At 36.3% G+C, this 16,560-nt stretch overlaps 1 protein-coding gene across 10 annotated transcripts in view; it reads right to left on the bottom strand.

The window, feature by feature from the left end:
* The window catches only part of CCSER1 (coiled-coil serine rich protein 1), a 621,761-nt gene that overhangs the window by 472,281 nt on the left and 132,920 nt on the right, over positions 1-16,560 (bottom strand). For all 10 annotated transcript variants that reach the window (XM_064416942.1, XM_064416939.1, XM_064416938.1 and 7 more), the window contains one exon: positions 11,906-11,999. In XM_064416942.1, coding sequence (XP_064273012.1) covers positions 11,906-11,999 — 94 coding nt within the window. The remainder of the gene's footprint in view (positions 1-11,905; positions 12,000-16,560) is intronic.

The following is a 16,560-nucleotide window of genomic DNA, read 5'->3' as shown; positions in this document are numbered from 1 at the left end:
GATGGAAGGCACAGGGTGTTGTCCTGGGTTTCTTCTTCATACTTCTTCTTCCTTCTTCTTCATGGGTTTGGGTGGCATTTTGTAATTGGGCAGAAAAGTCCGCATTGGGGGTTCTTTGGGATCAGTTACTGGGTTAAAAGGGAAAATAATCTAGGTGTCAGAACTTAATTGGATAGTTTAGTCTTAAAAGACCTTGTAACAAGAGATTGTTAGCCATTTTGTGCCTTCTAATGAAAAGCTGCCCAACTCACAGTAGTGAGACTGTTTTACAGGTAAGAAATAATAAACACCTGACTCCGAACATAAACTACTGTCTCAAGTGCCTTCAATCCAGACCCAGAGAAACCAATATACTACCTGGGTTAACTCAGTGTCAAAGGATCCCAGTGTGGGTTTCCACAAAAATTCAGTACAAGGCGACAGCTTTTGCCTGATCAACCTTGTCCACCAGCCAAACCCACCCCTTCCAGATGCTCAATGACACAGCCAACAGTCTCTCCATGTAACTCCACACAGCCCATCTGTTAATACAAGTCTGCTGTATTTGCAAACTGAGGGGTTTGATTGAATATGCTCAGAACTAGGAGCTACTTGCATTTAATCCAGCACATGCTGACAATAAGATGGTTAAGCAATGTATTTATGTCATTCTAGCTTAAACCCCATAATTTACAAGTACATCACATCAGTAATGTTATATTAAGGAGCATAAGGAGTATTTTTTTCCTGAACCCTTAATCCTGCAAAAATTTCAAATTAGTCAAATTAAAGATTAAGAAGGGAAGAAAACAATGAAATTGAACTTTAGAAATAGAGTTATTTCATGTTCTATTAAAGAATAAAATGTATTAGAAATACAGAGTCTTGTCAAAACTATTTTCTGTGAAATTAACAGCTTTGGGAAGAAGCACAAAAATAGTATTACAACACAGCTGTGCTTTCATTTTATCTACTTCCTGCTTTTCAATCTTCAAATAAGTATATTTTTATAGTAAATAGGTTTTTTATTAAGAAAAACCTCTGTGAGAAAAAATTGGTCAAATCAGGAATATCTTCAACAGGTTAATCAAGATACCTGGGCTTTTGACAGTCAGCAAAATCAATTTATTATAATAATAAAACCTTACTACCAACATTTTCTTTTTCATTAACAGTTTCTCAGGCCTTAGGGCCTCTCTGGTTTCCTTAGTCTTTGCAAAGACATTCCTGTAGTCCTTTTTTCCTAAAACATATGTGAACTGTGTTTCAAGAGCTGGAAACACTTAGAAAGTGAGAGAAAATGAGCACATTATCCATCCTGCAACCAAAGGCACTACACTTATTTACCATCAATTTTCTGTTTCATTTCTCACATTTCTCAGATTCAGCAGTAAGTGTGTTACAAACAAGCATCACTATCAAAAGCTGGATGTAAGGAATTAAAGCATTTTAAACACTGAAACAGCTCAGAGGAATGCCTTTGGTCTGTCAGGTGTTTCACATTTGTGTACATGCTAGTCCTTAGGTACAGACATTCCTACAAAGGCTATTATATTTCTACAAAGGCTATTTTAAGCACATGCACACAGAGCACTGTAGGCTGAGGGATGCTGCATGGGGCCAGTGTCTCCAGTTATCAACTTTCCACAGCCACTTTTTAGTCTATGGTTCAGCAACTTCTCAAATATCCAACTCACAAACACTTAGTTCTTTGTCAAAACAAAACACAACACCAAAAATAAACAAACAAAAAAATTCTAGGGATACCCACAGATTCAGTAATACTGCAGTTTGTAATAACATTTTATGCATCACTTGCCCTTCGCAGATCTGTACATATACATGTTATACATCCTGTAACACAACACCTATTGTTGTTTTTAAAAGTTTATTTAGAATACTTCCCACTGCAAACACACTTCCCTCTAAATCTTAACTGGAAACAGATTTTATCTCCTAAAGACATCACAATATTACAAAATAGGAGGGAAAAATAGCTCCCAAACCCAGCAACACTGTTTTTACCCTCGGGAGGTACAAGGCACATTGTCCTTTGATGAAGCTACTGGAGCAGTGGCTGGCAAACCTTCCTTGGACAAACTTTCATTGTCAAGCTGCTCCCTATAGGAAGGGTTGCATGGAAGAATTTTGAGAATTGGGATGTGAAAAGGAGATTGCTGGGCATTATTCACTTTGGGTCAGATGGAATATTCCTAACATAAGCCTAACTACAGAACGCTCAACTGGAAAATTTCTTCAAGGTTACCTTTCAGAGATTATCTCAAATTGTTCCCTTGGCAAAGAAAGGGGTACAATGTCCTTCTTCCTTCTAGCAGAAAACTACCTAGGCAATACAAACCAAAACCACAGCCTTCTTCTAGGAGTCCCCGAGAGGAGAAAACATTCTTATGATTCAAGAAGACCCTGTACCCCCAACCAATCGCAAAGCATTTGCTACCTATTGATCCCCCCTCCTAAAGCTGAACGCAGGCTGTAACAGATCTCAGGGTTTACTATCTGCACAGCATTTATTTCTGAATTCCTTCCCCCTCAAGGGAAGTTGGAGGTTAAAACAGAAATGAAATTCAACAAAATCCAAACAATATGAAGGATTTGGCAGAACACTCAGAGGGACGAAAGAGGGAACAACAGACTCTCTCATCACAAGAGATTCAGGTAAACACATACAAAAATAAATTCACCTAATATTTACAAACACTACAGCAGATTTGACCCAATCTTTGAGTAATGAAGGATTTTGCAAAGATTTCTAAAGTAAATCAAAGATTTGAGCCCAGGCTTTAGTTGATTAGCATGATAAGCTTCTGCAATATTTTTTCCTCTTGTTTCTATAAAGAAAGTTGTGGTTTGCTTTGGCATTTTTTCTGCAGAAGGAAATAAAAAAATCACAGGAGCAGCAACAGTAGCAGATACACCAGCAACAGCAATGGCACTGTCTGCTCCACTTCCTGGAATGACATATGAAGAGGCACAAACCAGAACATAATTGGCCTCTAAAGACTGAAATGACTCTAGTTATTACTGCAGCTCCATCCCATTGGTATCACGAGTATCTCTCAGACTTTAATGCCAAACCCCCATGACTACTGGAGTACCTCCTATGTACTAGAAGTAAATTAAGTGACGAGCCCATGGTAACGCTGGAAATCGGCATCAGAGAATCCAGCTCAGCCCAGGAGATCCACACTCAAGTTTTAACTATCAGACTACTATTTCTTTCTTTACCTAAAAGTGAAGCTGTAATGATCCCAGAGATAAGTATTTCCAAAGGTCAAAAAGCATGAGTAACTCACAGTTTCAGTCTGACCTTGAAGTAGGATCATTGTAGAAGTTGTATGGAAAGAGCAATTGTTTTTTTATATAAACAGAGTAATGGCTGTTCTGTAAAATAATTATAAGCTCATAATTGTTTCTCTTACTCCCTAAATTTCTCACAAAAGTAAGAATACAGGCCATACTCCTTCAAAGTTTTCATCACACTTTCATTTTAGCAAGACATCCAGTCCAGATCGTTGTAAATTTACAAAGCAGGAGAAAAAAGCAGCATTTGGCATCCTACTTAAACTTTGCCATCTAGAAGTGTAGATTTGCTTTAAATAGGACACTATGCTTTGATTTTTCATAATGTTTATTATTGCATTTATTTTCTGCCTGCAGATATTATTAAAAATGATGTTTCATCTCAATGTATGTATAAAATCAAAGGAATGAAGAAAGGCAATCCGCCTAATTTAATTACTGTCCTGGTTCTTTCAGTAAATGATGGTTGAGCATACCAATATGAATAAGGATTTGCAACTAAATGTCACACTATAATTATGAAAGAGCAAGAAATTGAGATACAGACTCTGAATCTAATTGTTCTATGATAACCACACAAATGCATCTCACTCAAAAGTATTCTTTAATGACCCTGAAGTTCACAACTGTGCTCTTTTGCACCTCTTGTCCATTAATGAAAAAATCTCTTGGTGTCTAAATTATGTGATGCTCTGTGATACTGCTCCTCTTAAGTGAGTAGGATTTACAAGTACACATCAGTAATAAAATTTTTAACTCAGGAATCTAATATACATACACCATTTAAATATATCAGTCCTTCACCACTGTTCACACCAAAACAAAGAGCTAAAAATACCAGTTTCCTCAGGAAACAGTATTTTCCTTGATCCACTGAGAACACACAGCACAGGCACATTATCTATATCCCAGACATGTTTTAAATTTATTCTGAGGAAAGCATGGCTAGAAGCTAGTCTTACATGCTTCCTCATCAACTAGGTTTGGTTACAACTCAACTTTTAAACTAAAATACACTAAAAGAGATTTAGGATGAAGTCAACTTGGTAGCAGTTAATTTGGTAGCAGTTCTAGGTTGTGTTTTATTTTTCTCAATTAAAATAGGATTGCACCATTCATTTACATAAATACAGGAACAGAAACAGGGCTCTCAATCCAGTATTTCTTTTCCAGAATATGGACCAGGATGCTGGAAGACTAACCTTGTATTAGCCTACAATTTCTAACTAGTTCCATTCCAATTTAATACTAAGTTCACTATTTCTTCTTCTCCTTACTATCAGCAGTTTACACTTCCAGAGTCCTAAGGCAGACCTAGACACAAGTATGCAATGGTTACTTGCAACTAACACAAGTATATTCTTTTTATTTGATACTGCCACACATACTTTCACTTGCAAACCCTGCAGAAATCCCTTTCCTCCATGCTCAGTACACTTTCAGAAGTTATACACCCTGGTTAGAAAAGTTTAGAAGATGCCAAGTTTTATTTCATTCCCTGGAAACCTTAAGTTATTCCATTACTGTGCAATATTTATTAAACAATGCTTCAGGGGAAAATGTGCAGCTTAGTAGAATAGGTCATTCTGAAAATATATAAAAAGCCCTGTTATAACTTTTTCTAGATATATGGAAACCAGTGGCATGTGACTTTCCACTCAATACTTCAAATCAATTCAGACATATGTGTGAAATCAGGCTGGCCACAGTTATGGCTCATGATGTGGCCCTTCACCACAAGAAATTCAATGGAGGAATTGCAGGCATTAATTCAGCAAGATGTTTTCTCTTGCGAAACTGAAAACTAACATGAACTTTACCTTTTAATTGATGTTAGGATAGCTGTATAGTGGTATAATTAAAGTCGTGAAGTCACACATAACTTTGTGGTTTTTTCATCATTAGTACTGCTTGCTTTTTCATTACCTTATTATCCAAAATTTGTAGTGACAGGGCAAGATGCTAGTTAGCTAAATACTCTTTAAACCTGCTCTTTGGCAGAGACACAGAGTTCTCTATTACTTTACAGTCACAATCTTTATTGTGTTCAAAACCTTTAAGTATAAACCAAACTGATATTATGCATTCCAAACAGAAATCTAAAGAAATGCTGTTCTAGTTTAGCCTGATCTATAACACATACAACTCTAAAAGATGACATTTGGCAATGGCAAGGGTTTCAGAAGTGCTCAAGCAGCTGAGTGTCCAGTTCCAATAAAAGATCAAAATAGGTCATTTGTTTGTGAATGCAGAAATATAATCTGCTGCCAACAACACATTCAAATTGTGAGCAAAGCAATACATTCAAATTACTTAAGTATTTCTGCTCTAGTTCTAAGTAACTTTTGGATAAAAAGGCATAGTTAGGGTCTTTTTTTCCTATTATCTATTTAAAAGCAAATTAAAAGCTTTGAAAAATTTGCTTTGCTTGCACTGAAAAACTCCTGGTCAAAAATTAAAAAAAAAAACACCAAAGACCAAAGGAGTTTCATCACAACTCAGCACTCCTACTGCCTACTAAAAAATTAATAAAAATAATTAATACATGGAATTAATAAGACACAGGAGGAACTCCAAACTCATCACAGAATTTTCACACAGTTTGTTCATCACATTCAAAATGCTTCAGCAACTACCTAATTAATATCACTGGGTCATTATACTAACAGTTTAGTTTGGCTGGGTACTGATGGCAAGTGATCTGCAGACTAGCTGGATTTAAAAGAAATACAATACAAATGCCAGACTTTTGCTTCCTAAAAAAACAAGTACACAGTGCTTTTGTTGGTGAGGCAGCTAATATCTAATGTAGGGATGTTACTTCAAGACCATATTCAGATATAATGAATTATTCTAATTTGATATTTACATAAGTATTTTTGTGTATCCACCTCAAAACCCTTTCTGCCTTCCCCTCAGTCTGCAAGACCCATGCTGTAATCTGTCATTTCATTCATAAACCTTGAGCAAGAACCAAAACAGAATTAAGAACACACTTTAAATGCTTCTAACAGACACAGTCTTAACTTAGGTTTGATCAAAATGTATTCCATCTCTGAAAGTATTTGTTTTAAGAGCTAAATAATATTTTGATGGATTGTAAAGTTTCATATTCATATAAAATTTCCTATTTACACTTTTTTTCCCCAGCAAATAAGATAAATAACTTCATTTCTGAAATATGCTGGGTGAAGTAACTGTACTTCAGTATCCACTGGGTCACAGCTTTTCAGCTGACGCTGGGGCATTTAATCCAAAACAGCTAAAGCACCGGCCAAAGACAAATCTCTCCTAAAAATTTTAGCAAGCTACATTATTCAAAACTATTCAGCAAGCATTCCAGCAGCAACATGATGGACGCACAGGCCAGCATGGGTACACAGCTAATCAATATCACACCCATGAATAGTCACTGCATAGTGTAGAGCCTGATGGGGAAGAGACAGGAATATGTGCTTTATATTCAGCACCAGGAGCTGTCCCTCAATTTTCAGCCAGACCACTCGCTGCAAATCCCAGCTACACACACACATCTTTGTGAGAGGATGCAGGGCACTTGTTTTATGCTACCCATGGCAAATACTTAAGGAATTACCAAAGCCCTTGGATAGCTGTGCTTTTGTGAACTTTCAGAAAAAAAAACCCTGCAGTCCTGATTTAATGACAACACCGGCCACATAAAACCACTTAGTTATCAAAAGGTTATGGCACAACACCAGCACACAACTCATGCACATTAATGTGCATTACTTGAAAAAATTCCCCACTGCCTGTATCACTGAATATAAAGGTCTTCCTCATTCATTTCACTAATCAATACTTGGAATCAAATACATCGTGTTCCACGAGGGAAAAGGAAAATGAATGAAGTTAAATTAATGCTGTCACTTTCTATAAACCTGCAATGATTTCCCACTATAGAAACCACTGACTTCATTATTTTACAACCGGAAATCAAAGCTGCAGCATACTTTAAGAGTCTAATTTACTCAGATTTATAAAAAGACACCCTCAAGACTCATCACGTATGTCATATTATGCTTCATTTTAAGCATTCCATCTGAAGATCAGTATGCAAAACTCTCAGCAAATCACATTGATTAATATTTTGAATTTGCATGCAGTAGTGCTCTGCATTCACCAAGTACTATATAAATATTATTTTATTAAATTTCAAAGCAATTGTGTTAGGCAGGATAATAAAATGTCTCTGTCTTACATTCCTTGTCTCAACAATATAGCCCTTAAAACAGAAGCAAAAGTAGTAAATTAAAGCAGTAAACTCACAGAGAGAAAGTCGGAAGTGAGGGAATTCCAGACTTCTAAAGCTGTGCTAAGACCAGCAAAGCACAGACATTTATGTCCAAAATAGAAGCATCTGCCTGAGGTTGCAGGTGTCTCCTTACCTTCTGTTGTATGGTTAGAGAAAAAGTTAGGAATATTTTTTAATTTGCTAATTCGCTAGTACTCAAAAGGATTTATAGCACCTTTTTGCAAGAACCTCATTTCATGAGGATGCTGCTGGAGGGCAACCAGCTCATTAGGGAAAAGTTCTAGGGGACAGAACAAAAGCATAAGTAAAAAATGAGTTGGAGTAATAAATAAATAAAAAGCACCATAAACAACAAAAGAGGTTACAGATCTTTGTCTCTTTCTCCTTTCTATTTCTATATTTTAATTAACACAGCATATCACTTTCTGGAACACCTCCTTTCCTACCAACTAGCTTGTAGATCCTCTTGAAAGCTCCTTAATAGAGAATTCTCCCAGAAACCTTTCCAATGTAATCTTATTTTCTATTCATAAATGGTCACTAAAACAATGGTAAATCAATACAATACAATTATTTTTGTTAAATTAGTACTATACTGTAAGCTTCAGCACAAAGTTGGAGACATAGCCTCACACTAACAAATACTGTTCTTTAAAACTATAGCAGCTAAAAGCAGAAACTATTGTAAATCATGTCTTAACCAACAAATCTCTAAAAATCTCCTAATGGCATATAAGATAATTTCTCAATTTGCTATTAATCAGTTCATCAACAGTGTTTATTAAGTGGGGCAGGACCCTTCAGAATTGTTAGGTCTAAATGACACAACTTGATGTATACAGCCGCCTCACCAAGGCATTATTTTTCACATTCAAGTTAGAAATGTGATGCTAGCCCTTGTGTTTATGCCATTTATCATTAGAAATTTTCATAGCCTTTTAAGGAATAGTTATTTCTAGCTATTCCTTAGTTATCCCTCTGTAACAAATGAAGAAAAAACTGAATAATTTTCCAATTATACCTCCTCATATGTCAATCTATTTGTTAAAATACTGAACAGAGCTTCTCTTGGAACATTTCTCCCCACAGTAATTCCCCACAGAACTGTTCATCAAAAGCAAAATGGAACAGGTGAATGGCAATAGAGCTATAGGACTGATGGCTTTAACTAAACAAATGCTGCATCAGTACATAGAACTTCAACAGGATTTTCACTGTACTACAAATAGTCACATTACTGCTAATACTTTTGACTTCCAGAAAAGCATAATTTTAATGTTTCTATTCAAAAAGCACCACTTTGCGCAATATTTTTTATAGTCATGAACACCTTTATTTTGATAACAGACGAAGAACATATGCATTAACTCTCAATTGACTTCAGTAGGACATACGTGTGAATGTCAGATACATGGATTCCCTGCAAATATTAGAGAAACATGAGGAACTTGTTAGGAAGGTAAAAAAATACTGCAATAAAATGGATTAAATATGTAAAGCTGACATAATATAGGGCTGAATCTTCTATAGAAGAGACAGCACATCTGTGTAACCTCTAACAAAAGGAGATTCACAAATCTGTATGTCTGCAACTGTCCTGACTGAATTTTACTGAAGCGAGCCATAGGTAAACTCTCAAGCCCACAGTTTTAAAGAAGGCTTCACAAAGAGTTCAACAAATCTGCAACTGGCAAAAATTACAGAAAAACATCTACTTTTCAGGCCAGTCACATACCTGAAGAATTAAACAGTCCTTTGGTTCAATTCAAATTGCATTGGAATAGTATGTTCTACAGTAACAATACTTGCTCATCCTCCATGTGCAATCTGCTGTCTTCTTGTTTCTGAAGCAGTCAGAATTACAAATCTTGTTAAAAACATACATTACTTCTCAATTACATGACAGAGCTTATATGTGCATGCCCAGAAATATGATCAATTTCAATCTGATGAATGTATGAAAGTGTAAAGCTCTGCATTAAATTAACTGTATGTCTTTAACATGATCACTTGAGCACTTCTGTGTTCTGGTGCCTACAGAAAAAAAATTGCATCAAAAATATTTTATAATGTAATTTAAATGAATAGATTTAGAAGAATTCTATTTAGGTATGAATATAGATGCCTCTTGGGAAAAAAAAAAAAAAAAAAAAAAAACAAAAAAACAAGCAAACCCAGTAATGCAAACAGAGAACGGACTGACTTAGAATTACTGAAAATTTTTTTTATTGAAAATTCTTAAATCCTGGAAGTTGGCCTCAACAAAGGAATCAGAAAAGGAATTTGTTACAAGTGTTGACATGTCAGTATCTAGTTCAAGGCTTTTATGCACTTCAGTGGTATTCAAATGCTAAGTCACTAAAAATCAAGCATACTGCTTCAATATCTTAACACAAATGAAGGTGATGACTTAGAACCATATGAACCATTTTGGGCCAGATCATCAAGCAAAATAAAGATATCAGCTTTTTTTGGTGAAATTGAGTCAACTCCATACTGTGGCTCTACCCTTCCAAATCTTTCTTCCAAGTGAATGACTTCAAAAAAACAGTGACAGCTAGGGAAATCCTAAATTTTTTGCAGCTAGATTCACCACTAAACAAATATTACTAAAACAAACACATTTGTGTTTAAAGACAATGTGCATACTGAAGTGTGTGTCTCCACTTTACTGCTCAGAATAGAAATGGTACAACTCTTCAGAGGACAATGTAGATCTCTGTTTTAAAAGCAGCTCATTTGCTCTGGATAATGAGCCAAGAGCAGGAAGATTATGTGTCATATCACATGTCCATCTTAATTACTTCTCTATCAAGTATGTCGCTCAGACATTATTATTTTAGCTGCTCTAGAAGCTGCTACAAAATCTTTGTAATCATATACTGGACATAACTTTTATTTCACTGTTAACTCAGTGCTTTGTAAAAAAAAAAATAAGGAAAACAAAGGTCAGGCCAAGTGCAACACATGAGGTAAGTTTATTTATGGAAAACAGTTTGCCAGTTAACCCCTTTCCAACCAGTCCAGGGAATAAATAAGTCTGACCCCACATGATTTCTTATAAAATGCAATGTTTGTTTCTGAAGCTTTTTGAAACCACATTTCTTTACCCATCATTCAACTTTCTATAAACAGTTAATACCACTATTCAGAATGGGCTAGGAAAGTCCTTTTCTGTGCAGTTAATTTATTGCATCCCAGCTTCCAACAACTTAGAAAACTATGATCATGAACATGTTACTGCTGTAACTTTCTATACTCCCTACCAAAGCAAACAGAACAGATGTTTCATCCTACAAGTAGATCTGCAAACAGGTTTAAAAGCACGGCACAATGGTTAAACAGAATTATCACAGAGATAATTCAGATATGCTCACAGAACAATCAAACACAGAAATTATCAAACAGGACCACAATCCAAGCAGTTTATCTGTAACCATTGCAAAATTTGCATCTAAGAAGGAACCAGAACTGAAGATGGTCCACACCAGCCACCACATGTCCCAAAAACCCCAGTTCCACATGAGTCTGCAAGAATGTGCACTGTGGGCATCTGTGTGGGAGAAACTGGGATCAGGGATCAGCAGGTAAAAGAGAAGGTGAGAATTCCCTGAACTTAAACTCACGGCACTGTCAGAATAGAGCATCACAGCAGAGTACAAACCCAAACTCTACCTGGGATCAAGCACAAGTCCTACACAAGTATGAAGACTCTCCAAACCCTGCTGAGACTAGCAGGACTTCTAGGCCATGTTGTCTCACATCCCAGCAAATGAAATATCTCTTCACAGGTCCCACAACTTACCTTGCATAATCCTATTATGAAATGGTAGTAAACACAGTATATAGCAATAGTTTATTGCTATTAATCAAGGCAGTGCAACAAGGCTCTAACCAAACACGAGTGAAACCATCAAGTTACACTCATGTTTCCAGCCAAACTTTCTTTATTTGAAAAATATTATTCTGGCACACACAAAATGTGATTGCAATTATTCCACCAATGCTCTTTTGTTAAGTGCCTAGGGAAGGCAGCAGTCATTTTAAGTATTTAGAAAAACAGACAGATCTGCCCGTGGTACTGAAATTCTGTAGCTGTAAAAATCACTTCCATTTCATAACTGACCATATGAAGTCCAAGTGCGGTGTAAACAGCATTTTTCTGATTAATTACAAACACATTTAGAAATAACTCTAAAAAATGAATACCACTCTCCTCCTTCCAAGAAAATTACTCCTTTTTATTTCCAAGTAATTGTACTGAACATATTTGCTTTTTATTCCTAGAATCACATCACCCCACTGATGACAGACAGCATTTATCTGACTTACCAGAACGCTGGTGATGTTGCTCTTCCAGGAACTCCAAGTCAAGCATTAGGTCATCTTCATCCAACTCACAGGAACCCAAGTTATTCAAAACATCCTAGAATAGATTAAAAAAAAAAAAAAAAAAAGAAAGAAAAGCAGCATTAGAAGCATTTAAACAGATAATTTAGCCAAATTGCACTAAATGGTTTCCAATCAGATCTGAAAAACATGATTAAGGAAGAGCTAAAGAAAATTTTTCTGCTAACATTAGACCAGTGAGAAACGGTCTGAAACAACTGTCCAAACTGAGGCATATTTGTCACCACTGTCATTTTAGAGGATCTCAAATATTTAAAAAAAAAACAACTCAGAAGTACAAGTAATACCACGTACCTTTTTTTTTACTGTTTAGTGATGGTTTTGTGCCTTTACAAGTTTAATCCTAACTTTTTATGAAGAACAAAAATGTTTTTTTAGCACAACATAAAAGTATCAGTGCATGCTTTTTCATTAAATTTGGGAATTCTGAGCACCGCCTGCCCTTACCAATATATTTTGAAGAGAGATTTACTGTTTTATTTATCAAAAGGATAAAGACATGGAAATTTAGCATAAACAGGAAATTCAGGCATGAATTATCAGCTTGTCAATTTTTAAGTACATATGTGGGTGGCAAAGGCTTATATAGACAGAGAAGAAACCTGCCTCTTAAGTGTGGCTGCTTAGGTCTTACCATTGCCATTTTTTTGCCATGTCTTAACCACTGACAGATAAGGCATGTTTACAGACAGGCATAATAATTCTGCATCTTCTTCCCATGTGTGTTTTATTTTATGGTAATTTCTTTTGATGTGGTAATACACTGATTTTCTCCACAACACCTAACCAAAGTCAATACAATGCCTTCTCCAGCTGGCATTTTGTTTGCTGATCAACAAGCAATATTACAGGGCTCAATTTTTCAGTCTATCCACAAGTAAATCATTAGACACTGCATGGGAGGGATGCTGGCGCCCTGTGCACTGCACACGCTTCCAACACTAATGTAACATAACAAATCAGAGTGAAAGAGGCCAGGTTACCTTCCCAAACCATTGAACTCTCTGGGAGATCTCTGCATAGCAATCTGCTGCATAGAAAGCAGAGAAATATGACAGTAGTATACATTAAACTAGTAAAAGCCCTTCTTGACTTCAGTTCCAATTGTAATTTTTTTAGGTTCCTTCTAATTCTTTAAAGTATTTTCCCACCACAACAGATGCCACCTCTTATTCCTACTCACCACTTGCACCTATTTAACCCTTTGGAGAACTTATTTTTTCAAATGCTGTTTTCTACTCTTTCACAAACAACATACAGGCAGCACAAGGACTTCTTGCATTCTTTCCCTGACTTACCATCAGCACAAGAAACCTCTTACAAGATACAGAAGCCACTGCTAATGCTGCTACTAGACTTTTGCTCCTTTTTTAAATGTAGATGCTATTATGCACTCAAGCTTAATCAAATGGTATATTAAACTCAGACAAAGCATAACATATTTTGTTTATACATTTTTTTATCTTTTACCAAATAATTTGATGAAAACATCCAGAAGAACAATCCCTGCAATTCTCAAGCAACAGCTACAAGTTTTCCATGCCAGTAGAGGCAAAAAGTAAAAAGGTTGGAGTACACAGGTTTGCTCTTTACCTTAAAATTACTGCCTATACTATAGTTGACCAACTGAATCTACATTGATATTAATGCTGAGAATCCTTTGATAAGCTACACTACCAAGGTGCAATGATTTCATCTTAATTGAGCATCACCTACATCTTGTGCAGTAATTTATGTGTGATCTGAAATCGGGGGAGATTGCCTGCAAAAACACAGTGACTCACAGCCATCATCAAGAAACAAATTCCATTTGATTTAGAATTAACAAACACAAACAGAACCACAATTTTCTAAGCTGAAGAGCTGAAAAACCATGCGAGGCACCAAAAGAAAAAAGGTTGTATTCAACTCTTCTCCTGCTTATTACCGCTTTTCAGGAAGATCTTCACCACCTGAGTAATGCTCTGAGCGGAGGCAAACCGTGCTTCATCTATCCTCTCTCTTCTGCAAGGCTGATGTACATCCTGCTCCACACAGCAACACCTCTTCTCATCCACCTGAGCTGAGGGCTCCCAGCTGCCCTCCCAAAGCACCTGTGACCCCTTTGCCTTCCCTCTTCAACTGCACCAACAACAGCAGGCTAGCTGAAGTGACCAAGCAAAGCGCCCTTGGGTTTATTCTTTCACAAGTACCTCCTCCAGGCAAAGAGCCTCCCTCTGTTCCCAGGAGTTCACTTGCTCTTTATAAAGAACAAATCACAGCACTGGGACCAAACAAATTAGAGCAGCTACTGTCCAACATGGCAAGAACACGGACTTGATAGGGCTGCTCCACCTCCAAGGATGTCACTGATGGCAGTCTAGCAGATTCCCTGCTCTGATGGCCCACCTCTGGGCATTGCTTTTCCATGGATACAAATAAACTCACAAATGCATATAAAAGCCCACCCAAGCAGAGAGCATTAGTTAGATTCCCAGGGTTTTTCAAACTAATATTTTCTGAAAACATATAATTAGAAAAAAAACAGAGCCAGGCTCCCAGAATGACCTGCCTAATGTCACAGCACAGCTCAGCAATACCGCTGCGAGTGCACAACAACATCCTCCACCCCTCTGCCTCCTCACCAGGATTCATTATTCCTTTGTTGCTATGATAATTAGCAAAAATTGTAATTTCCTTTAAAGTTTAATATCTCTTGACCCTTTGCCCATTCTTTCCCTCACCACTGCCATGGCAATCTTTGAAGAATAACACAATTAAATATTAAAAAAAAATAAAATAAGAGAGAGATTGAGCCCTAAAGAGCATTTCAAGTGAGTAGTTTCAAGGCTTTGCTACATAATGGAAAAGAAATTAATTCTCCCATCAAAATCTCAAGGAACCATTTGTGTCTGTTTAGGGTGGAATAAGTTTTATTTATTTTAGGAGGCAAACCACTTAGTCAAGGCACAACCCTGCAGCAAAAAGCTCCTTATTGACCATGTAATAGCCCTTCAGAAGCCTTAAGACATACTTCCTACTTCCAGGGTATGCTTGACTTCTACTATAATTTTGACTTTATAATAGACTCAAAATTCACATGATGGTGTTTTTTTTTTCTTTTTCACATGCTTTTTTTTCTTCTAGTCTATATGGAAGTTGATCATAACCTGTGAGAAGAGCACATGAACATGCTTAATCAATCATTTTCCCACATGTCTCAGATTTTCCTGGTCAACACAGCCTGCTATCAATTTAAACACTAATAAATTCAGTTTGCCAACCATATCTTCCACCTTTGAGCTGGTGGACTACCACTGTTATTTTAAGAAGTTTCTATTCACGCAAGAATTCAGCAGTAATACTTTAAACGTTACAAACTCAGCCTAAACAGCAGCAGTTCATACAATGGCTCAGGATGTGTTTGATAACCAATAATACCTGTAAGCAGAAGGATGCTCATCTAAGGATATTTCAAGGCATCAGTAACTTCTAATTAACATTTTCATATTTCAGCAACCACAAGAAGTGCAAACTGCTATTTCCATCCAACTGGGTATCTTACTGAATTCGATGGTACTCAACTTCGTCTGGCCCTAGTTACAACTTCATTAACATTCTTAAGTAATATGACCTATGAACAGCTTTAATATCAAAAAATACCCAGTGGTTTGAACACGTATAGCTCAGAAACAGTGAAAACTTTTTAGTAATAAAGATGTACCAGGCACACAGTTCCCCCAGCCAGTAAGTTTACTCAGGCTTGTTGAAGATTTCCTTCCTATACCTTAGGACCCTCCAATCTCCTTTCTCTCTTCCCAGTTTCCCTTCCTAAGAACAGCAAATGAAAAGAAATCGAGCGCATAATACATAAATTTTAGTCCCTTTCCAGAATAGCAAAGTATTTCATTATTTTTATACCTATTCAGCACAGAGGACAGCACTAAAACTGAGCCTGGAATAAATAACAGCATCTTTAGCAGTAAATATATATAAAATGCCTAAGATAACAGGTCTCAAACCTACCACTGGGCTTTAAATAATAAAAAGCAAGTAACATATCTTTATGAAGCCTTCTTTACTATTTTTTTTCCTAATTATTATTCCAAATAACTAACTTAAGCATATAAATACCTAGTCAAATTACTGCTTATGGAATTACAGTATAGTCCTGTAAAAACTGACTACTCTGCTTTTTAAAAAAGGCAATAAAACACACATATAAATATGTAAATATACTACTGTATATTATTTTGTTAAGCAACATAATTCAATTTCACATGGACGAAGCAAAACTGTACTAATTGCACAATACATATAAACCACGCAGGCTAAACCCATGCAGAACTGAGTATTTACAACTCATAGATAAAACCAAGTTTAGTAATTGGGTTGAGGTAACAAATCTCCCCATTTGAACCAGCCAGTAATCAGTGGCACCAATCAAAAGATTAATTCCTTCATGTTTTCACACATCTTTATTCTACACTTCTTGCTCTTCTAAACAATTGAAATAATCAAGGTCCCAAAGGCTGCAGGCACAGATTCTCTGTCATTACCAGCATTTTTGGAATGTTACATCTGTTATTTTGTAATTT

This window comes from Passer domesticus, chromosome 4, assembly GCF_036417665.1.
Source record: "Passer domesticus isolate bPasDom1 chromosome 4, bPasDom1.hap1, whole genome shotgun sequence".
In the NCBI taxonomy this organism is placed as follows: domain Eukaryota; kingdom Metazoa; phylum Chordata; class Aves; order Passeriformes; family Passeridae; genus Passer; species Passer domesticus.
The sequence above is the reverse complement of the archived record's forward strand: the minus strand, read 5'-3'. Positions and strand labels throughout refer to the sequence as shown.